The sequence below is a fragment of the Podarcis vaucheri genome, assembly GCF_965113315.1.
Source record: "Podarcis vaucheri genome assembly, chromosome: 1".
NCBI classification, from domain to species: Eukaryota; Metazoa; Chordata; class Lepidosauria; order Squamata; family Lacertidae; genus Podarcis; species Podarcis vaucheri.
In genome coordinates this window covers 59143696-59168379 of record NC_138759.1, presented here as the reverse complement: position 1 = coordinate 59168379, position 24684 = coordinate 59143696, and the positions used below count along the sequence as shown (strand labels likewise).

The window sequence follows — 24684 nt, the reverse complement described above, 5'->3', positions numbered from 1 at the left end:
CAGTCTGCTCCTCTAAATGGTTTATTCTAACTTCAGACTTGTTCATCAGACTTGGCCCCTTCCCACCAACAACTCTCTGTTGAATGACTGGGAATATTGACTGAAATATCAACAGCAAGGAATGCTTATATACAGAATAAACAAACTGAAGCCATGTCACCCTGGCATCTGTGTCAGTGGGTGGAAAAGACCTGCAGATGGGCAGCTAGCAGCCAATCTGTGCTTCATCTCATGTTCCTGTGACTTTTAAAAATCTGTGGTATGTAATTGCAAATCTATGCTCTTTGGGGTTTCATTTGGCAATTTAGTTACATATCCTTTACCACGCTACAATGGGTCTCACCTTTCTCCTCTTCTCTGATGGATTAATTCAGCCTTACCTACCTCATAGGGTTATTGTGAAGATAAAATGGGGTGGAGAGGAAATGTGTGCACGACCTTGAAGGTGGGGTATGAATGCAAAAATAAATACAAAAATAATACTAATAATAAATGCAAAGACAACTAGAGCAATCGTATCTTTGCATTTATTATTAGTATTATTTTTGCATTACCCACAATTTTGGGTAAGGCATAAGTGATAGTTCCAACCATTGACCTCAACATGAAACAATTTTAGTTCCATGTTTTACATTGCTTTGTTTTTCAGTACTTGCTGTTAGCTACATAGAGATCCATAGAAAAACCTTTTGATGGCTGGCTGGTTGGACTGTTTTCTTTTCCTTAGCCATGATTTGCATATACCTATTGTACCATGATCCTGAATTACAGAGAGCTTGAGAAGTCATTTGTTCCACAATGACTTCCCCTTTCATCACTTCCCTTTAATGCATTTGCTCATGGTATTGTCATTTAAGGGTAGTAGAGCAAAGGATATGGAGTGAATGAGGGGAAAGCTTGCTCACACTTCCTTCACAATTTGCACACTTGCTTATAGCTGGGCATTTGCTGTGTGCTGCTTGGGTTCGGGTTAATGGAAAAGAAGAATGTCACATCTCATCTTGGGAGACTGCTCTTCCTCCAATTGGACTCTGCATCTTGGAAACCATGGGATATTCACACCTAAAAGGAGAAAGCCATATACTTAGGAAAACTCTGTGGAAAAGTGCTCTCATCAAACCAGCTCAGGTTGCTGAGGCCTTTTTTTGCTTTTGTTTTTCAAATAGCCCAGCAAATCAAAGCGTGGTGTGAGTTGTTATCAGGGCTAGGCAGCAGGTGCAAAAAATAATATAGTATAATAAATAACCATGCTGCCAAAAGGTAGGGTTAATACCCTTTGGAAGGCACTGAGAAGATAACAGAGAGCCATGCCAACAACTGAATTAACGTCTCTGTTTACGGTGAATTTTACCTTGACAACCCGTTTCCAGTCTTTTGACATATAAATGCTCCATTGTATTGAATCTAGTCTAATTTAAAGCAAGAACTGTGAGAGCTATTTTCTGCAGCAGCGTTGGAGGAGAAGCATTGGGAGGGGGTGGGGAGAGGCTTCTTCCTTGAGCTGATGAGCATAAATACCTTTTCCTTTCGCTGTTGTTGTGAGCACCACTGGTTTGACACATGTGCGGTTGGAACCTGAGGAATTTTATTTGTGTGCCTGCTCCATGAGAGGTCAGGAGGGTGGCAACACGAGAATGGACCTTTTCTGCAGTGGCTCCCCGTTTGTGAAATCCTCTCCCCAGGGAGATTTCCCTCAGGCCAGGCGAAAACATTTCCTTTTAACCAGGTCTTTGGCTTCAGCTGATTAACGTTCTATGCCCTTTAAATGTGTTTTGGGGAGGATGTATTATTGGTTTTGGGACACGGGTGGCACTGTGGTCTAAACCACTGAGCCTCTTGGGCTTGCCGATCAGAAGGTTGGTGGTTCAAATCCCCACGATGGGGTGAGCTCCCATTGCTCTGTCCCAGCTCCTGCCAACCTAGCAGTTCGAAAGCACGCCAAAAAGTGTGAGTAGATAAATAGGTACTGCTCTGGTGGGTTTCAGTGTCCTGTTGCGCCAGAAGCGGCTTAGTCATGCTGGCCACATGACCCAGAAAAACTACGGACAAATGTCGGCTCCCTCGGCCTGTAAAGCGAGATGAGCGTCACAACCCCAGAGTTGTCTGCAACTGGATTTAACTGTCAGGGGTCCTTTACCTTTATTACTGGTTTTGTTTTGTTTTTATTATGTATTTTGTATTCTCACTTTGTGTTTTTATGTTGTTGTGAAGCACGCTGTAATCTTTGGATGAAGGACAGTATACAAATTTAATAAATAACAAAAAAACTTTATTCACACTTTAATCCCATTGAAATCAGTGGGACAAGCTGGCCGGAACTAACTTAAGTCCCATTGTTTTCAATAGAACTCAGGCTTGGCCAATGTCTTTTGGGTCACCCAATCTATCATTTTAAGGTTTTGTTTCTTCAGGGTGGCATTCTGCTTACCACTCGGACAAGTGCATGTGCAAAGGGGCTAACTGCAGTCATTTTTAACAGCACATTTCTTGAAGCTGCTGGTTTGATTTCTACTTACCGTATATGGGATCTGGAGATGTATTAAGAAAGATAGCGATGGCTGACGCCTTTATGCATGCACTGACTTGACACTGCCTGAAACTGCACATGTCAAGCTGCCCTCAATTTCTTTTTATATGTTGTGTCGGAACCGCAGCAGCAAAATCTTATATTGCTTTCTTGATCTTAAATAACATTTATAGAAAATGAGCAAACATCTAGCCAGCGCACTCTTTAAGTCAACACCCCCTAGAATAAGGCATTGTATTGAAGTCTGCTTCTGGAATGCCAGACTATTTGCTTAATAAAAGGAGCATGCTGCATTTGCAAGCACAAGAGCATAACAAGAGCCCTGCTGCATCAAACTGGACTTCTGTGCCTGAATGTAGGGAACGAGTGCACCAGCACTCTCCCACAATCGCTTCCCTGCTTCTGATCCTGCAGGTGACATATAGCCATCACAATTAGTACACTTCGGGTCGTATCCGGTGTAGAGGTGGGGAAGAAACTGGATTCAGTTCACATCTAAATGCGAACTTGCCAAATTTGCACTTTGTGAAACCACATGCAAACTGAAACGCAATCCTTCAAACTTTGCCATTGTCCCCATTTTTCACTGCAATTCAAAAAATGCATATGCTAGTTTAAAGTGTACATATAAATGTATACGGCAGTGAAAATAAAATTCAAAAATTGCATTAAAAATTGTGTATGGGAGAAATTTGCACTAAAATGCTGATTTTCCAAAAAATATTGCAGACCGATATGTTGAATACCGAACTTAAGACTGGGAAACAGAAAGAAACCAAAACGGACATCTTCACCCATCCCATATCTTGTGGTGAATTTGTGCTTGTGGAAATGCTTAAGGCAAGGCACCCTATATTTGCCAAATGCACTGTTCTGTGCCATATTCCTTGCTGTTCCAGTGGGTTCTCCAACTCACAGGAGAAGCTCTTGGGTGCAGGACACACAGAAGCTGCCATTAGGTAGGAGAGATCAACCAAAACCAGATGCCCTTTCTTTGCTCAGGAAAACCACCGTTGAATACAATCTATCATAAGGTTGTATGGTTTTGTCTAATCTCCTTTTAAAGTCAACCAAGCTGGTGGCCATTACTACAATTTGTGGCAGCAAATTTCATAATTCAACTAGGCATTGCATGAAGTAATTCCTTTCGTCGGTCCTTAAGTTTTTCTCATTAAGTTTTGTTGGTTAATGCTGGGTGCTAATAATATGAAAGAAGTGTGCATAATGTTATGCACCTTTATCATGTCCCGTCTTGCCCCCCGCCCCATGAGCCGAAAAGCCTCAAATGTTGTAAACTTTCCTCCAGCCCTTTGGGTTGCCCTTTTAAGCTATGAAGCAAGACAGTGCTCTCCTTCATCATGAGAATGCTTTCCAGAATATATAAAACTAGCACTAACATTCGTAACAAAGACAAAGAAGATATTCATTCTACCCAAATGCCAATATGTATAAATATTTACATGACTAGCAGCCGCTATTTGAACTGGAATGAAACTTTCCACTCCCACTACTGGGATTTTTTCCCCAATGTGAGAGGGAAATCTGGATTTGGACCAAAAGTGTGACAAAGGATGGAGGCCCCCCACTAATGGTTTTTCAGCACACATGCACCTTTTTTACTTTTAAAAATCATTCATGCAATTGCACAGTGTCTAATTTGGCCCTAAGATTTTTCTGAGTATTGTTATCTGATCTTACCATGCTCATTTGAGTAGGTGACTTGCACAAGCAGGAATCTATGTTTTTGAGCTGGCACTTATAACACCTAAGTGCTAAGCACATCTAAACTGAAGATAGCTATGGACAGCTTCAGACTTCCCTTCAGACTTACCCTACCACGGAATGAGCCCATTGGATTAATGGGAAACCACATGGGGAAACAATAGATACTTTTGACGTTTTCCTACGCCACAAGAATTTTAATCAAAATGAACAACTATGTACAATCCAGAACATGTACAATCCAGTGTACTGAGTATGATGTCATCCAGATGTTGTTGGATGACAGCTCTCATAACCCCTGACCATTGGTCATGTTGGAACACTTACAGGAAATAGTAGCATTCTATATATATTTTAGGCTAACCAACCAGTCTAGAGGAATGTTTGCTCACCTGCGTTATGAGGTAGCAAAGGCTTTGGGGTAGATTCATATAAATGTAAGACTGATAGGAAGAGAAGCTTGCTTATTCAGGAAATAGCTACCTACAGCATCATTATCAATGAAGGTATTTACTTAGCAGGCCAAACTTAACACAATTCATGATCAATCTCGCATCTATACATGCGTCATCTTTTTCAAAGGTAATCTAAGCTACTGGCCACCAGCTACGAGCCACTGGACTGAATCCCAGCCTCATCTGTGCTTTACCTGAAGAAATGCTTCTGATTGTTTTTCTTTTTCCTTATATAGTGGTACCTCAGGTTAAGTACTTAATTTGTTCTGGAGGTCCATTCTTAACCTGAAACTGTTCTTAACCTGAAGCACCACTTTAGCTAATGGGGCCTCCTGCTGCTGCCGCCGGGCCGCCGGAGCACGATTTCTGTTCTCATCCTGAAGCAAAGTTCTTAACCCATGGTACTATTTCTGGGTTAGCGGAGTCTGTAACCTGAAGTGTATGTAACCTGAAGCGTATGTAACCTGAGGTACCACTGTAATTATAAACTAAGGTGGCAGTGCATTAGTAGGTTAGGGTTACCCTGATTTTTTGCTGATTCGCTCTTTCCTCTACAGCCCACTACACCATATCCCAGGCCATTATGGAGGGTACAGTAGCTACCAGGAATGGTTTTTGGGAAGGCATGGGTGACTAGAGTGGGGAGAGAGAGGCGGGAAGTCCGCTGACCGAAATCAGGATCCAAGTCATTGGATTTTATATCCATTCCATTTAACTTTAAGGGCTTTTAAAAGGTTCTTGCAATAATAACAGCAGGTTAGTTACTGCTGCCATCAAAGATGCTAATCTTTACATATGGAACAAAGTGTTATATTTTAGAACAGTAATGTGGATTGATAGGGACCTGCTCATATTCTGTACCCCTTCTCTGGATTGCTACTGAAACTCATTCTCGGAGCACTCTGTCCTTCAAGCTCCCTCTTTTGTCCTACTGTTCTACAGTCAGCGTTCATTTATTTCTCCACGCATTCCTTCTCTGACCATCGCTAACCCTATTTGCTTTTATTAATTCATAACCTTCCAATCTTTTGCCAACTGCAATCCATCTTCCATTTCTTCACCATGGGCCATAGAGCTGGGTGCCAATGACTTGCACCCTCCTTGCAATGAGTTTTTGTTTTTTGTAGTTGTGTCTTGTGCCATCACCCTAATGCCTCACAGGATGGGAGAAGAGAGGCTGCATGGGAAGGCAAAGTACACACAGAGCTCCTACCTGCCACAATGGTCTCGTGCATCATTGCTTGCTCAAATGTGCCAAGAGTTGGTGGGTGGGGTTGCAGGACTCTGTGGTGCCCTATGACTAAGCCACGTGCAGGTGCTGTGCCTCCGGGGAAGGATCATGTCCTTTGTGTTTTATATCTTGGTCCCATGTGAGTCCGGGAGCGATCTAGTTACATTCTGTTATGGAATCCATTGTTGATGAATAAATATTCTAATATGATTATATTTATTAGGGTTGGATTACATGTGAAGTTTGGAGTGTATTTACTTTCTTTATTGTAATCCCAGCAGCATGTGGCTGAATAGGTTGGATTTGTCTATTTTCAATAATGATGGGCCAGCAGAAAGTGGCCTCTTTGAACCCTCTAGTTTGATGGGAAAAGTCGCTCAATTTATTTCTCTGGAAAAGTGGGAAATTAGAGTTGAGTAAGCCAAGTTGAGTGGCATCCAGCGAACCCCAGTAATTGTAGTTTGTAAGCCTAACGCAATTGTCGTATTGCAGAACGTATACAGTACTTTCTCCAAGCACAATTTATCATTTTATTTACTTGCTCAAATGTTTAAGGCATTAAGGCACCACCACTCCAATAGCATAAGAAAACATCTTCCTCAAGATCTCGCTCCTGGTAGCCAGTTCAAATCTCACAGGCATATATGTGAAATTAAGAGTTTTTGCTCCAACATGCATCACTTTACACTTGTTTGCATTATTAACAAGAGAAAAAAGTGCAAGTCCAAATACTCATCCTTGGGGGACTTCACTTTCTACATCTCCCCATCAGGAGAACTTTCCGTTACTGATCCACAAGAGGATCTCTTTTCCTAGTCCATGATTGTTAAACTTACTCAGGAGTATCTGGTGAGGTACCTTATTAGAAGCTTTTTGAAAGTCCAAGTGCACTATTTAAACTGATCACCTCTATCTATATGCTTGTTGGCACTCTCAGAGAACTCAAATAGGCAGAAGACATGTTCGCTCTGCTTCAGCAAGGCTTATCCTTCTATGTGCTTCGCTATTTTATCTTTAGCAGTAATTGCCAAATGTTCTTAGGGCAGTCATTTAGAGAATCTAGAAATTTTACCTCATTGTCTTGACCAGTTGATGTGAGGATAATTGAGGTTACCCAACATTGCAACATTCCCTCTTTTGGATACTTCATTCTTCAGTCTAATACAAAACAGTCTTGTAATTGCCTCAAACTCCTGTCAGATAGAATGCATACAATACAACCTGTAATCTCCTCCGAAAGCATTGCCAATCCTTCCTCAGCTCTCAGCAAAATATTAAAATTTAGGATCTGAATTCAGTGAGCTTCCTCATTAGCAATTGTTCATTTATGATGAAAAACATACATAAATAATTAAAATTACAGATCACCTTATGATGCATATATGTTGATCAGTCAACATAATGCCACATATATGCATATCTTAATTAAGAAATACATATTCAATCCTACAAAAACAAATTAGAGTTCACAAGCCATTCCAGATTTTCAGGCTGTGACATAAAATAAAATACTACAAGGGCGTCAAAAATATATTTACATAATTTAAACATACAGTTTATTAAAAGAAAACATTGCAGACCACTTATTCCTTAGCATTTTCTAAAACTAAAAGACTCAGGCAGGCTGTCATGAATGCTCTGGGAGTGAACCTGAGGGAAGGCCAGTTCCCAAGGGTCTGCCTGCCATTGGCCAGTCTGAAGGCAGGCTTGGGTCCAATTCTTGGCCAGCGAGGTGAATATTCAGGTGGCTGGGCAGCTCCAGTGACCAAAGGCCAGGCCAGACCATGGTGGGGGTTGCCAGGCCTGCAATGCTGCCAAACAATGTAAGGCTAAGACATTTTCATTCACTCAGGCCCTTATTAATTCAACTAAGCCAACGTGCTTGTGGAAGCCAGTGCAAGGACTAGTGCAACAGGGCTTCTGGGAGAACCCCAGAACAGCATGGAGGAAGAAGAGGGGAGATTGCTCTGTCTGGCAAGCAGAAATGCTTATGGTGATGGAACATTGAATTTCTCCCTCTTTTGTATCTTCATCTGCTGGGGTTATTTTGGTAGGGTGATCTGTTGTTCAACATTGGGTAGGAGGGAGATTAAAAATTACTGCTGGGCATGCCCAAGTCCCTAAAAGATATTCTGACCACAGTTTTCAAAGTTTGGCGTGTAAACCAGCAAATGGCTAAAATTCCTGCACAAGGGTGATATAATCCACTTGGCCCACACCTTTCAAAGTTGGAACATAGAGTATTGGTAGCCCACAAACTTCTCTATTCTAAAACCAGGAATTGGTGGTGCAAGCACCCAAATCAGAACAGTTTGGCCATCACAGCTAAACTACTGTTGTTGAACAAGTCAACCTTGTACACTCCCCACACGGTGATAGTATTGTTCCCCACATAACATTCCCAGTGTTTTGGTATTACACATGTCCTGATTTAGCAAGACGATCCAAATTGCCACTAATCAAAACAAGAGTAATTGATTTCAAATGTACCAAATCCATCATCATCATTGTCATCATTTGTTAACAGGGTAAATTAAACATATATAAACAATGAAACAGAAAATGGAAAACAATCTATAATGCAAAGGGTGGAACTCAACATGACTGTAATTGGACTGTTCTGTCAGTGCCAAACAGAATGAATTCCCCTCTCTTCCCCTGCATGCTGTTCTGGTGGTTGTCCTGTAATAGATAGTAATAGATAGCACACAGGGTGGAAGGAGAGGAGGAAAACCCCGTTGCACTAGTAGGAGTCTTTGCACTGATTTGCACTAGTGCACCGGGTTAGTTGAATCCAGCCCAGACTATCTAAAATGCTCCCCCAATAACATAATAATCACAGGTCTTACTCACACTAATAAAAGATGAGAACCACCATCTTCATTACCTGAGGAAAGAAAAGGTCTTAGCCTTGTGCCTAGAATGATGGTGGTAGTGCCAGGTGTGTTTCCTTGGGGACAACATTCAGCAGATCAACATTTCTGGGTAAATGTAAATAGTCTTAAGCCTATGAATTCTGAAATTTCTGTTCGACTGATGTGTGTGTGTATTGCCTGAGAAATATATTCATGTTTCTTATGGATTACTTATTTATTTCAATGCATTTCTAAACTGCTTCATAATCTTAAAATCTCTAAGTGTGTACACTATGTACAATACAAAAACAATGTCCATGAAAAACAAAGATACTACCTACAGTCAATAAATCAGTATAAAAACGTAAATGCAAATAAGGCAGATTAAGGGGATTAATAGACAAAAATCAGGGTCCAATCTTATGGGTCAGGGAAAGCCAGGATGAAAAGATAAGTCTTTACAAGACATCGAAAGCAACTGATTTTTGCTGCTTTGAGTATGCCAGAGGAAAGGCTATTCCACAAAACAAGGGCAACAGCAGGAAATGTCTGTTTTCAGGTCGCCATCCTATAATATTCTGTAGGGTGCGCTACCACAAATAGATTTTCACCAGATGATCTAAGTGATCTTACAGGTCTGTACAGAGGAAAGTGGTATTTTGGGTAACCTGGTTCTGAGTTGTTGATGTCTTCATATGTTAACAACAAGGTATCGAATGTTGCCTGGTAATTGATTATTCATAGGAATATAGGTTAGCACAATGCTAAGGGGCATTGTTGTAGTCTAAGACGAATGAAATATTGTGCCTACTGGAAATGCTTCGTAAAAAGTAGAAAATTTTATGACAGGTCTTCACAGGATATGGGCATTCATCTATCTCGGGACACAGCAATGGCGTAGCGTGGGTTGTCAGCACCCGGGGCAAGGCAATTAATTTGCGCCCCCTAACCCATGAATTTGCGCCCCCTAACCCTAACCCCCAGATGTTGCGCCCGGTGCGGCCCCCCACGCTACGCCACTGGGACACAGTGAGGGAGTGTGCCTTTGGGGGGGGTGAGGTTAATCTGTTAGAGAGTTAAATTGCCTGCTGTGGTTGTAGAGACCAATTCAGGAGAGACATATTTGGTTGCAGCTGGGTCAGAGGAAGGTGTCCAGTTGTCCTGCTGCAGATACACCATGGTGTTTCTTTCTCTGCGCTCCACCCAGCAGCCATTCCTCCTCTGGTCACTGCTATGGACGCACAACCTGTATGTCTCCAGGCACTGTGGTCGTCTGCAAGGGATTCCCACACAGAGTGCCTGGTGCCCAAAGCCAGCTCCTCATAGAGCACACATCCTTGGGGATCCTGCCATTTTCCATTCGGTGGACATGACCAAGCCAGCTAGAAGTTGCCAAGACAGGAGTGCGTACGTGTTGGGAATGTGTCCTTGGGGAGCATATCTTTGTTTGAGACTCTGTTCTGCCATGCAATGCCCGGAATCTTCCTGATGCATGTGAAGATATTAATAATCAACAATTCTTATGCAACTTCTTGCTGGGCTTTGCCTTCTCTTCTGTGGATATAGCTATTTCCAAGAACTTTCAAATGCAATGCAGCTAGCTGCCCCACCTGGCAGGATCAGGAGGGCTGCTAAGCCAGGGTTTGGACTGAAGTGCTAGTCACCATATACTGTAGTCCCATTGCTCTTCATGACTAACATTGGTTGGATTGGGGCCATTAGGTGTGAAACAAGTTAGTTGGTTATATTTCTAGTCCCGTTTTCAGGCAACTATTCTTTCCCAGGAGTTCACATTAATCAAAAATAATGAGAGACAGGCCCTGGCTTCAGGCTTATGAGCTAAAAGACAAGAAAGTAGGGAGGGAAAGATATAAAGAAGAAAGGTCAGTGTGACAATGTCAAAACAATGTTGTGGGGTTCAAACCGGAATTTTGCTTTCAGTTTGGCCCTGGTCTGGTTTTGGAAGTAGTAAAACACAGCCTAGGGAGGGGGCTTTACAGAGAGTTGGGACTACCATCACATCTGCATCCCTTCCATGCATGGTGGCCAGGGCAGAAGGCGGGGGACACACAGGTTGCTACACCAACCTGGAACTGGTGTAGTGTTTGGGACTGGATCAGGACCAGTATTGTCATGTGACAACAGCCTGCCTGGTTCAGGATCCAATGGACCCTGGGTTGGTTCTGGCCCACCATTTCCCTGCCCCTCAAAAGCACTGTTTGGGGGCTTTATACAGCTTATCAACAGTGGCACACCCACCCACCAGTTTGGGCAGAAGGAGAAGCTCTATGCCAGGTTGGTGGCTGGTAGGTCATGAGTGGAAGCTACCAGGGCTCCAAATTACCCTTCCCCTGTCCAACGCAAAGGATGTTTGTTAGTAAAACTCCACAATACTATTGACCAGTTGTTTTTATTATTATTAAAGATTTTCTTGATTTACAAAAGTGTTTACAATGTGTCTCGTATTTTTTCCATGTAACATTTTTACAAATCAGTTTCATTTGTTGAGACATTAGGTAGAAAAGGGGGAAAGAGGTGGAGGAGGGGCAAGATGGGTGGGGGTGGGGTCGGGTGGCGATGTTTCTATTTTACTTACTATATGTAGGGTTTGGTGTCAGCGTTGCTTGTGCAGGTTCTTTGCTGTTCACTTGTGTTCCTTTGGTGGTGAGAGAGGTTGGGGTTGGCCTAGGGTGTGGTTATTCATTTGTGGTTGGCTGTGGTGGTCTTTGTTTTCATGTGTGAGTGGGGTGGGTGGGTGTTTTGGATCAGGTTAGCCATATTGATTTGTATGCTGTTGGTGGATTTTTGTCGTTGTCTTGTTGGGCTGTGTATGTGATAAAGGGGAGCCATACCGGGGTGAAGGTGTCTTCTTCTATTTGTCCTCGTGTCAGTTTCAGTTTATTGGTTAATTTTTCTAGTAGGGCTGTTTCCCATACTATTTGATACCATTGGTCCATGCTGACTCCTGACAGGTCTCTCCAGTGTCTGGCTATGATGCTTCTGGCTGCTGAAAGTAGGTGGGTTATGAGTTCTTTGTGGTGTAAGTGGGCATTATTGTCTTGGAAGATGTTTAGTTAGGTCAGTTCTGGGGTAGTTTCTAATACATGCTTGGTTATTTTACTTATTTCTTGTATGTACAAATTTTAAGAAAGAGACCAGTAATTCTATAAAGCATTGAAAGCTTGTTTATAACCATCTCTAGATTCCCTGAAGGAAACTTGGGAAACAGATGCTGGTTTAACAGTTCATATGAATCAATGGTGAAAGCCTTAAGATCTATTTCAATGTCATTTTGAAATATTGTATTGTTAGACTGATCCAGTGAATGATTGCATTTAGTATGTATTCCCATGAGACTCTGGCAGAAGAATTTGGCAGTGGGTAGTAAATGTTGGTTGGTGCTGTGTGGCTCCGAGAGCTTTTCTAATTCATATGTTATGGAGCTGCTGTTAAGCCTGGAGGTTTTTCATAGATTATAGTATAATTCACAGGGTTGTATCCATGAAAAGCATACCTTTTATGCAAAAAATCTTTGAAGTATTTCCTAGAGTCTGGGATTGGGAAGATGCACACACATTATTGTTAAATCAGGCTTCTCCGTTTTTAAAAAGTCTTGTAATACTTGACATCAAATGTCTCTCTAAATATACAACATTACATTTCTGTTTTGCGTGTGTTAGCAGTCTGAGAGCAAATAGTGTTTATTAAGCATAGCAAGGTAAAACATTTTGATAACATTTAGAACACTTTCTTACATTGTCTTTCTGCTTATCTTTGGTCCAACTTTCTGTCTAGTTGGCTATTTGTTAATCAAGGTTAATCTTTAGCCTGCATTTTATGTTGACATAATATAAATGTTGTTTATTCCAGATGTCTGCATATATGATTGAAAATAAGTTTTAAAACACTTTTATAAAAGAGTGCACAGCTGTTCAGAACTTACTGTATTTATGGCCCTTTATTCCAATGTTTTAATGTTTAATGTCATCAAGAAATTATTGCACAAATTGAGGGAGCAATCCAAATTTAGGGAGCATGTGCTTTATTTGAGGTTTTAGTATATAAAGCTTTTAAACTCAGGTTTTGGAGCATCAAATAGCACAAATTACATTTTACTACTCAAAGAAAGATCGGGGGAGGAAATTCAGCTTTCTTTCTTTCTTTCTTTCTTTCTTTCTTTCTTTCTTTCTTTCTTTCTTTCTTTCCTTGTTTCCTGCTTGGCAGGGGGTTGGACTCGATGGCCCTTGTGGTCTCTTCCAACTCTATGATTCTTTCTTTCTTTCTTTCTTTCTTTCTTTCTTTCTTTCTTTCTTTCTTTCTTTCTTTCTCCCCCTTAATGTCTTTCAAATGGGAGTACCGTAAGTAAAGGTAGGTTGCTGTCTTGTTTTTTTGTTTAATTCTGCTTCCTTCCTTATTACAGCTTACTCTTTTATGGATGGGTGGCTGTAGAAACTTGATTCATGCATATGAAAATCAGGCACAGCAATGTTTTGCCAGTAGGAAGTTTTATTTCAGCCAGAAAGGGGTTGTGGCAACTTGTTCCTAACCTGGGCCGTGGCATTTGCCATTGTTTGCTTTTGATGGGATATTCTTGGTATTTGTGGAGCAAGAAGTTTGAGCTAAGTCAGCTGTTTGGTTCATTTGCAGATCATGATTTTAGAAGGAACTGGCAGAATGAGTCTTAATTCAGTCACAAGTCTTCTCCACGAGCAGCCATCCTGGACAGATGGATACCCCACATGCCATGGTAGGAAGAATTCACCCGTGGTGATCTGTGAATTGACTTGGGAGTTGTAAACGTTTATCTTGCCCTTATTCCAGGGGGGGAAACTATCCAGTCTACTTTACTGCAGTATTATTGTTTGCATTACAGTTTTACTGTATTCCTTAGAAAAAACAAAACAAGAAAATTCCACGCTACCAAAATGGAATGCAGTGTAACAAATGCAATTTATATTCTATGGTAATTTATTATACCCTATTTATTCCTGCTATTTATTTGGAAGATGATGATTATACCCTATATATCACAACATTTTTGGGGGGGCAAGAATCTCTAAGTGGCTTAGAAATTAAAAACCAAAAAACAGTAAGTAAATGATAAAAATCCATAAATTAAAAACAACAGAGTAAATGAACAGAATAACTATTATAATAATAGAATAGAATAGAATAGAATAGAATAGAATAGAATAGAATATGATATGATATGATATGATATGATATGATATGATATATGATATAATATAATATAATATAATATAATATAATAATATAATATAATATAATATAATATTATAAATTTCCTGCAAAGGAGTGTACTGTCAACAGCAGCCATGATGCATACTGCTCCCCAATAAACACCACATTCTAATCTAGCCATGACATCAGGAGAGATCATTTCTACAACTTGAAATTCTCCATTCCAATTCTGACTGTTTTAGTTAACACTGAGTGGTGGTTGTTGGCACTGAAACTCAGGATGCCACCTATGGCCAGAAGTTATTTGGGGTGAGATAAACCTCTTCATTTGGCACATGACTGAAATCTACACTAGACTTGCTCTCAAATAGGTCACATATGTAGGACAGACTCATTAAAGCCTTTCTGTCATTAAATGCTAAGCAATTAGACTAAAAGCCCCTAATTTCTGTATGTAGAAATATTTTCAGGTGTTTATTGGAGACAGCAGTTTCCATTGAGTCTGCTGTTGACTTTTTCATGAAGTTTATTTGAGATATCTATCTATCATCTATCTGTCTATTAATCATCTATCTATCCCCCTAATTTCTGTACATAGAAATATATTCAGGCTGTGAATCCATGTAGATCTAACTTTTAAAACATTTTCCTTAACTCTAAATAATCCATTTATTTATTGCATTTATATCCCACCTTTTTCTCCAAGGAACTCAAGGTAACATACATGGTTCTCCCTCTTTTTATTTAATCCCCACAATAACCCTGTCAAGTGGGTTAGGATAAGAGGCAGTGACTGGCCCAAGGTCACACCCTGTGAGTTTCATGGCAAAGTGGGCATTTGAACCATGGCCAACAGGACCTAGTCTGACACTCTAACCACTAGCTCACAACACTACCCTTAAACCTGGTCACATAAAGTAACTATTAGTCAGTTTTCTTCTGACAATTCACCATACAATTATATTTCTCCAATATATATTTTTTTGTTGTTGTTTAGTCGTTTAGTTGTGTCCGACTCTTCGTGACCCCATGGACCAGAGCACGCCAGGCACTTCTGTCCTCCACTGCCTCCCGCATATATTTTTTAACTATCTCTAAAAGAATTTCTGGTTATTTTATTTTAAAATCCTCATAACAAACTCTTATTGCCAAGTTTCCTTTTATCAGCAATGTTTCCTCTTGAAATGGATGCTTCACAGTTGTTCCAGTTTTTGAGTTGTCTGACAAAAACAGAATTTCTCAGTAAGGATATCAGATTCTGAAACTTCTTAAGATTCACTTGTAGTTTTGAATGCAAACACACCTAGGTTCCCAAGTCAGATCTTCCTCCAAAAATCACATGAAGTGTAGAAAAAAAGAGACATTTGCTTGTCCATTTTTTTTACCAATTTGGTTATGCACATGGGTGTTGCCAGATGGGGCAAATGGGACACGTTTTGCCTACCTAGAAATATACTTTGCCCCACTTCTGTCCTCCCACCCTGATTCCACCTCCCCTGGTTCTGCTACTACCTATGCATTATTTAGATTTAGAGAAGCTAGACTACTCCTTATATAAAATGTGGTATAGAATAAAACCCTTGCAAATGTGATCCTCCAGACACAATGTAAATAAGTTAAGAGAGAATACATATATTCTGAGTGTATACGTCTCCGTGCTCCTGTGTTGAGTTCCTTTCAATTTTCCCAACAACTGGGAACATATTGACTATCTTATTTTATTGCATAATAAAGAACTGAGGCCACCATCACAGTTTTTAAATAATTCAATCCTCTGGTAGTCTGTCCACTTTGAGATACTATTGCAGGCTTTAAGTGATGACTTGCTGGGAAAGAGACTGCTTGCCTACATTTCAGAAACACAGACTAACTCCAAATTGACAGTGGGATGTTTAATATTTATTCTTTCAAGCCCTGTGTGCTTGCATGCCCAGATACATGTGCATACACAGATATGCTGTTGCACAGTATTGTTTACTTTTCAGGTGGTTGTTTTTTAATATAAAAAACCCCCAATATTTCAGATATTGTTTTGTTCAGTATTGGTATACTTATTAATATTTGGATATTTAAGAAGCAGCTTAGAGTTTGGCCTTGAAGTCCAGGGGAGGGGAAACATTTCTGCAAATGTCAGACCAGATCTAAAATATGCATAATACTGACTGGCTAGCCCAAATGATCTTGCCAAGAAATGCCCCTTTGGAGCAGTCTTGCACTTCAGAAAAGTTCCTCTTTTTATTAATAAAAGCTGATGAATGAATGGATAAATCACATATATATATCCCTGTGTTTTTAATAACATTATTGTAAATCTCCTTGAGATAGATGTAAAAACCGATTCAATCTATCAATAACAATAGCTATCAAAAGGTGTGTGTCTGCCATTTCTGCTGCGAAGTCAAGAGGAAGTCAGTCAGTATGTCTTGTTCGCTAATATGCTATCTGAGATCTCTGGCTTCACCGATAGAATGCTTGTATTTAGAACAAGAGCAACAGGAACAACAAAAGTGTTTCCAAATTTCCAAAGCCTTTCATGAACCCTAGAGCAGATATCTAGACTAGCTTTTCTGCACCCGCATTGGAATTGAAAACAGAGGAGAAAATTGGGTTAGAGAGACTTGGAGAGTAGAGACTCTGTAATATTGAGCCATATATGAATTTAGGATTCTATATTGCTGGGGTATTGCCTTCTCAAGGTTGGGGTGGAGGGTATACTGCTCCTTTCCTGTCATCCCTCGAGGATAGATCACAAATAATGATGGAGGAGATGGTTTCTCCATCTTATGGCCTTTAGCCTGCAGGGTGGTTCAAGGGTCTATCTTGGTGCCCATTAATATCTACATGAAACCACTGGGTGGAGTTGCCTGGAGATACAGGGTGTGGTGTCATCAGTACACTGACAACACCCTACTCTTATCTCTCCTTCCCATCTAATCCTAGGAAGGCAGTAAAAGTTGTGAATGGGTGTCTGAGGTCTATGATGAAGTGGATGACAGTAGAAAAACAAACAAACCCTAATCCAGAGAAGATGGATGCGCTGTTGACTGGAAATATGGCTGGGCCTGGAATAGGTGCACAGTCTATTGTGAATGGGGTTTGACCCACCCTGAAACTCAGATTTGCAATAGGATGTCCTCTTGGATTTAGTGCTGCTCTGAGAGGGTGACAGCAGCCAAGAATGCTTTTTACCAGTGATAATGCCAACTGCATACTTTCTTGGATACAAACAGCCTCGTCACAGTAATTCTTGCCTAATTGCTATAGTGACATCCAGATTACTTTACTGGAATGTGGTCTACATGAGACTGCCTTTGAGGAGTCTTAAGAGTCTAAAACTTTGGAACACCAAGATCTTGCCTGGGGCAGTCCTTAGTAGACATGGAGTACCAATTGTGATACAACAATGGCTTCCAGTTGGTTTCTGGGCCCAATTCAATGTTAGCTTTGACCTTGAAAGCCCTAAATGGTTTCGGTCCATAATATCTGAAGACTAGGGGCTTTTTTGCAAGTGTATTCTACAAAATATGCCATTGATTCAATAACATGCCTTAGTGGCGGATTTAGACTGTAGTATCCACACATAACCCCACTTTATTAGTTGTTCTGCATTGCTTCCCCAACATTACTATACTGTTGCCATCTGGAGGGGCACTCTGGCACTATGGCACTATGGCACACACACACACCCAGGATAAAAACTAAACTGTAACAGCTGTAGTATCAAAAAGATAAAGGATTTCAGCAGGATGTTACGGGACATGTACTGACTGGAAACAGTATCGGTGTATCTGAAGAAGTGTGCATGCACACGAAAGCTCATACCAAGAACTAACTTAGTTGGTCTTTAAGGTGCTAATGGAAGGAATTTTTTTTATTTTGATTGGAAACAAAGCAGTGTGTCTGCCCCTCAAACCTGTGTAGGTGCAAACATTATTGAAAGTGAGATTGCATATAACTGCCCATATACCACCATGAGCACATTTTTTTTTAAAAAAAAGGCATCTGGCAAGGTCTCAAGGTTATCAACACCTGAAGTTTTCTCTCTCTCTCAGATGCCTTGTTCTCTCACCTTCTGTCATACAATGGGCAGTTACCTAGGACAGGGCCTTTTCATCAGTGGCACTAAGATTATGGAGCTGCCTTCCTAGGACTCACTTCACAGTGGATTTATAGTAACTAGATGGAAGCTGTTCAGAGGACCTTTGGGGACTTCTGCTTTTATTGTATTTTTACCACCTAAAAATACTTTTTTTGCTGCTTTTGTTGGCTTTTGTTGCTACTTAATCAGTTATAGTATTCTTTCTTCTGCTGTTTAATTATTTGCTGCTTAATGTTTGAGTTGCATCCAAACAAATTTTACTCAGAGCAGACCCATTGAGATGAATGGAGCTAAGTAAGGCATGCCTTTTAATTTCAATGGGAGAAATGCATCTCAGCTTGCCAGATAAAATAGTGTCCCTTCTCCTCCCCTTGTGTGCTGTTCGGGGGTGGGGGGAGGCAGGAAATCTGTATATAAAATAATACTAATGCCATTTTACCTACATTATTTGCTGACGATCAGTGATCAGGCAAATGACTCGAGTTTTTTCTTGCAGCATCAGGCAGTTTCTTTGGAACTCAGTGGCATGAGATACACCCTCAATACTGGACAAAGTATCAGGTCTGGGAATGGCTTCAGCACCTTTTGGACACCAACCAGCTCGATGCCACCTGCATTCCTTTCCAGGAGTTTGATATTGGTGGGGAACATCTGTGCAACATGAGTTTGCAAGATTTCACCCGAGCAGCTGGCACAGCTGGGCAGCTTCTTTACAGCAGCCTTCATCACCTGAAGTGGAATGGTAAATAAAGCACACTAAAGTATCAGGGATTCCAGACCGGATGTATACAATTCTGTAAATTACTTGTTCCTGCATGGCACATCATTATTCCCTGCAGAATTTGCTTCCAGGTCTGATGAAGTAGCAGCTGTGTTTCTTGCGGCTGAATTATGACAGTGCAGTTGGGGCTGTGGGTGTGAAAGATCGTACTGCACAAAACCTTTGCTTAGTGAGAAATTTTTATGTACTTTTTAAATGATGGGTTCAGTCATGTCCTGTTCTCCCATCACTCAAATTTTACTAGCACCCCTTCATTTTTTGAGGAGAAGCTTTCTTCAGACCAGGTGTGGGGAACCTCTCTCAGTCAGAAGACTATGTGCCTGGGTGGTGGGCAGGGCTAGAGGTAAAAGTGGTCAGAACAATGTTGGTGACTTTTACCTTTGTACAGTAGGCTACCATGCAGACACCAGGGCTTTTTGCACACAGCACACCTCTTCTCCTTCCCTCCGTTCAGACAAGAGGCATAAGCAGAGTTCAAGAGCACAGTCCAGCCAGGCAAAAACACTCAAAAAGGACGAGGAACAGAGACAGTGATTGGTGTGTCTTGGGAGGGTGTGTGGCCTGGAAAGAGTTCCGGGGACCAGATAGAGAGGACTGGAGGGCCACATTTGACTTCCGGGCCTGAGGCCATAGCAGAGGCGCTAGCTTCTCCAGAGGATCAGGGCCCCCAATGTGATGCTGTGCAACATTATCTAAATATTGAGGGGGCCAAACTCCCTAAATTAGGGGAGCCAAAAGTGCCTCGGTCCCTAGGAGTTGGCACCTTTAGGCCCTACCATTTCCATTGCTTTCTAACTTTACGTGCTTCATTGACATCCCTCCTTAAAACTTATATGTGAACTTCAAATTCAGTGTTACAGGGATAACATTAGCTTACCACTCAATTTCTGTATTGATATCTAGTATGCTAATGATCTGCAGGTTAAAATATGCCCTTCATGTTCCTTGAAACACCTTGGCATGATATCTGCATAAGTGCAGCATTCATTGAGCCAGGGAAATTCATCCTATTCCAGGTTTTACAAACCTCCAGCATCTCTTTTTTATGGTAATCAGGGCAATATCAGGTCTTTAAAATAGCTGAATATCAAGACAAAGTTTGTAGCAAGACCTTCACATAGCAAACTGAATAGTACTGAGCATGAAATCTATGCCTCAAAGACCATGCTGGCAGTCTCAGAATGGCCCCTTTAGCTGTACCAAGTAAATAGGGAGGTGCAAGCCAGGACGTGTGCAAAACCAAAGAGGATGGGCAGGGAAAACACTGAATGTTTCAGGTAAATATAAACCTATAACTTTGCAAAGGTTTTATATAGACTCCCAGCCCTTGTGAATCTGAGACTTGAAAATGTATTTTCATGAATTCAAAGTGCTGCATTAGGAAATGGTTGCTGAATGGCTGAGGGCTGTTTGCCGCACAAAAACCTCACACCCACAGGTGTGTTTGATACATGTGTTTGCTTGCGATTTTGATATGTGCATGCCAAGGAGCTGGGGGGGGGAGAATCCTGTGGGAAGACACTCTCATGCAGAAGTTATAAAGCAAGTGACTGCTTTTCGTTCTCGTTCTGCTATAAACCAGTGACTAGTAGAGCTGTCTGATAGCATTGGTTCTTCTTGTCGAAACAGACCAATTGGTTTGGTTGTGTGTGTTTAAAATCCTGCCCTTATGTATATTGAGCTGCCCTTTGCATTCTCTTGCAGGCCAGTGTGGAAGTGAAATGTACCCTTCACACAATGTCATTGTTAAGACAGAACAAACAGGTGGGTGATGCCAGCAATATTGATGTCCCAATCAACTGCAAACAACTCCAAATAGATATGAATTAAGATGATAAGAAGAAATAAAGACAGGCACATTTATCTGGAAAAGGACAGGGAAGCACATTTCGATGTTACCAAAATAATAATAATAATAATAATAATAATAATAATAATAATAATAATAATCACTAAATATAGGGGAAATAATGTGAGTCAACATTAAGCATTTTAAAAGTTTCATTGATCGCAATAGATGAGAGTCAAGCATGTTCTTGTATTTCTTGTTGAAGTCAATGGGACCTCTTGTGGAGGGACCACATAAAGAAGGGCCTCAAATTATGAGTCCGTGTTGGTTCATATGGGGAGAAGCGTTTCTTGAGGTATTGCGGTCTTGAGCCGTTGAAGGTTTTATAGGTCAAACCCAGCACTTTGAATTGGGCCTTGAAACTGATTGGCAGCCAGTATACAGTCAGGCTATGGTACAATGCTACTAACATAGTATATGTTCTTATCAGGCTTAGCTTTTTTTCAGATATCCGTTTCTTTAGTTGAGATGCCATGGCAGTGCTGGAAGTGTAAGGGAACATTTTGAGCTTCACCTTTAGAACTGAAGGAATTTGATACTAGTATTGGCAATCTAGACAGGGCAAGTTCACCCAAGTCAAAATCCAAGGTGAGTGGGGATACCACCCTCCACCAGACCTGAGGGCAATGGGCTAGGTTAGGGAATGCTGGAGATGTTGAATGGCTGACACAGCTCTGTCCTTCGGTGCACTTTGTGGCTTTCCCTTTACCGACAGATTTGTATTGACTTCAGTTGGATGTAGGTTGCTTGCCATATTTGGCATTCATTGAGTTCAGCTGTATGTGATTACCAATGGTGGCTGGTGCCAATTGGAACTGGGTCCCTCCCCCCCAAAAAAAAACAATTTAAATTTAGTTTAGTGAAGAAATAAAAAGGAAACAAAAAGTGCACACAAAGAACAAAACCCCCTGTAATTCTGTACATAATTGTCGAGCACAAAGGCATATGAGATGAAATTATCATTCTAATACATATACATTTATTTATAACTGACTATATTTTTTAATACATGTCATTTTATTTGTTCAGACACAATCTATGGCTATGAGCAATTGCAAGAGTTGCCATATTTTCTATCCATTGATTAAAGGGGACTGGTTGAGTGGAATGCAAGCAGACCAATAGTTGGTGGAGACAAAACAAATGACTGGCAGAGCCAAGTCATTGAACTTTTGTCCCCATCCTTCCTAGTCCTGTCCCCAGACAGGCAGTGCCATCCCTTGGACTAGCTCCATTCGCTCTAATGGACAAACCTCCACTGATGATGACTCTTTTTAATTTTCTGTAAAGGAAACAAACCGAAGTAGAATGCTACTGGAGATATTCTGATACCGTGCAGAACTGCAAAAATAAAAATTCTTCCAAGCCCCTCTTGGGCGAGGCTTGTTTTTAGAGAAAACAATGGGTAGATCAGGTGTCTAAACAACAAGAGGGTGTGTGCTATTTGAAGGACATAGGTTCGGGATGCCCAAACACGTAGCTGGTAAGCAGAAGATCGGCTAAATTCCTGTGTCATAATTCTTAACCTAGCCAAGAACAATGACTTAGTAAGTGATTCATTTTCAGCTGTAATCACATTCATTGCTTTAAAAGACAAACCGATCCCCAAAATCACCTAGTATTTTGAAATACAAACAAAAACAAACTTAACAGCTCCAAATAAGTAACATGTGTTTGTACAGATTGATGATACTTTTGTAACAATACCACGCTAGTATCATGCTTGTTACTTGTGCGCTACGGCTCAAAAGGAAATTTTGGAAGGTTTTCGAAACCTTTGTGTTTTTCTCTGTTGCAACAATACATTTTGCTTCTTGCGGTTCGTTGTAAGGGTGCCAGGTCAAGACTTTTGAACTTCAGGGCAACTTCAGGCTCAGTTTCAAATGTAGAACATGTGCAGAATTCTGCAGCTACAATCTCTCTTTCATTGTCAAATCACTATGAAACCATTGGGCCATATAAAATGCACTGGGAATGAATTTAAGGAAGAAAGCTTTGAGCAGGGCCATCCCTACCCTCTTGCCAAAGCAGCTGTTGTCACACTGGTGGGGGGGGGAGCATCCTCATGGGACCAGATCTGGCTGAAGGAACAGCGACCTGGACCTGGGTGTAGGAGTTATGATGATTTGCCAAGGAGAGCTAAAGTTCCTTATCTGCAAAGGGTGCCCAACAAGAAAGATCAATACACATGGAGGGCAGAATGCCTCACTCTAAACATCTAGACCACTCAGTTTGCCCCAACACTTTTTTAAAAACAAGTGAGACATTCAGTTTGTCTGAATTTGTGCTGTGTGTTCTGAATATGGAGCATTTAAAAAGCTGCTTTACCAACATTGACTCTTGTTTCTTTTTGTTTGCTTGTTTAAGATCCGTCTTTAATGGCGTCATGGAAAGAAGAGAACTATTTCTATGATAGTGGATATGGTGGCACAGTAGGTAACTAACCCAACAACCTATAAAGCATTTTCAAATGGTTCTGAGATCCTCTTTTAACAAGACATTACATCATTGTCACTCTTTCTTTTTGAATCCTTAGAATTAGTGGACAGCAAAGCGTATTGTCGAGCACAGATTGCAATCAACGCTACTAGTCACCAGCCTACTGGTAAGCATATTTAACATCTTATGATTTAGTTCAGATGCTTAAAAACCTGGGCAGAGTCAGATGGCCACCTCATGATATCTGATTTCTCCAAAACTGGAATGAATATAAACATTGCGTTGCATGTGCATAGTTCATTGCCAGTTTTGTGCATGGTTCAGTATGTTCAGTACAGACTTCAGAACAACGTGGACTGGTCTGTGATCTGAGAATTAGAATGGGAGTGACTGTCTCTGCCTTGATTCTTCCTTACTACATTACACTTTGAGTTGGTCAGAAATAGAAGACTATGAGTTGAATCACACCTGCACATTCATCACAAGTGATTTATTTATTTACTGTTCCATCCCCCTCCTTCTTCCTGCAAGGAGTTCAAGGTGGCATACATGGTTTTACCCTTTTCCATGTTATTCTCAGCCAACCTTGTGAAGTAAGTTATGGTGACTGGCCAAGGTTAACTAGTGGATGACTTAGGATTTGAACTTGTCTTGCCCTTGTCAAAGCCCAGCACTTAACCACTATGGCACAGTGTGCCCATGCTGTGGAATTTGCAGTGCTTAATGGCTTCCTTTCTTGCAGCTGTTAAGGCACAGGAGCTCTGCCAGCAGAAAAAGATGGCCGTCCTATTTTCAAATAGGCTATTAACAATGGCAGAAAAAATGCATTTGAGTGTTTAATGTCATTTTGATCTACAACAGCTGTGCAACCTGATTTATCTCAGTGCACACACTTCAAACAAGTGAGCTCAGCAATTGATCACTCTTTCCCTTTTGCTGTCCACCCATTCTCATTAAAAATGGCTGCTAGCTCTTCAAATCTTTCCTGACAGTGATGAGATTCAGTCAAGCTCCCTGTTGTGGTGTGTTTATCCACTTCCTTGTTGGGCCTAGAGAGGTAGGATGGCATGCCAAGGGCACAGCTGTAAAAACCAAAGTTGCATATTCTGAAAAAAACACCGATGTGGCTTTTTTTCCTGAATCATATGCAATTACTGTGAGCACAATTCAAAGTGTTGGTGCTGACCTTTAAAGCCTTAAATAGCCTCGGCCCAGTATACCCGAAGAAGCCTCCCCCATTATTCAGCCTGGACACTGAGGTCCTCCTCTGAGGGTCTTCTTCTGGTTCCCTCACTGCAAGAAGCGAGGTTACAGAGAAGCAGGCAGAGGGCCTTCTTGGTAGTAGTGCCCTCCCTGTGGAACACCCTCCCTTCAGATGTCAAGGAAATAAACAACTATCTGATTTTCAGAAGACATCTGAAGGCACATCTGAAGCAGAAAATATAAAAATAAGATAAATAAAAGAGAGGGACACCCACAATATGCCTAGAAATAGGGTCAGTGCCAAGTAATCAGGGTATATGC

The 24684-nt window shown here is 41.0% G+C and overlaps 1 protein-coding gene across 1 annotated transcript in view; it reads left to right on the top strand.

The window, feature by feature from the left end:
• The window catches only part of EHF (ETS homologous factor), a 50958-nt gene that overhangs the window by 11814 nt on the left and 14460 nt on the right, over positions 1 to 24684 (top strand). The window contains exons 2-6 of the mRNA XM_082226702.1: positions 13438 to 13537; positions 18588 to 18833; positions 20577 to 20636; positions 23089 to 23157; positions 23258 to 23326. Coding sequence (XP_082082828.1) covers positions 13441 to 13537; positions 18588 to 18833; positions 20577 to 20636; positions 23089 to 23157; positions 23258 to 23326 — 541 coding nt within the window. The 5' untranslated portion in view covers positions 13438 to 13440. The remainder of the gene's footprint in view (positions 1 to 13437; positions 13538 to 18587; positions 18834 to 20576; positions 20637 to 23088; positions 23158 to 23257; positions 23327 to 24684) is intronic.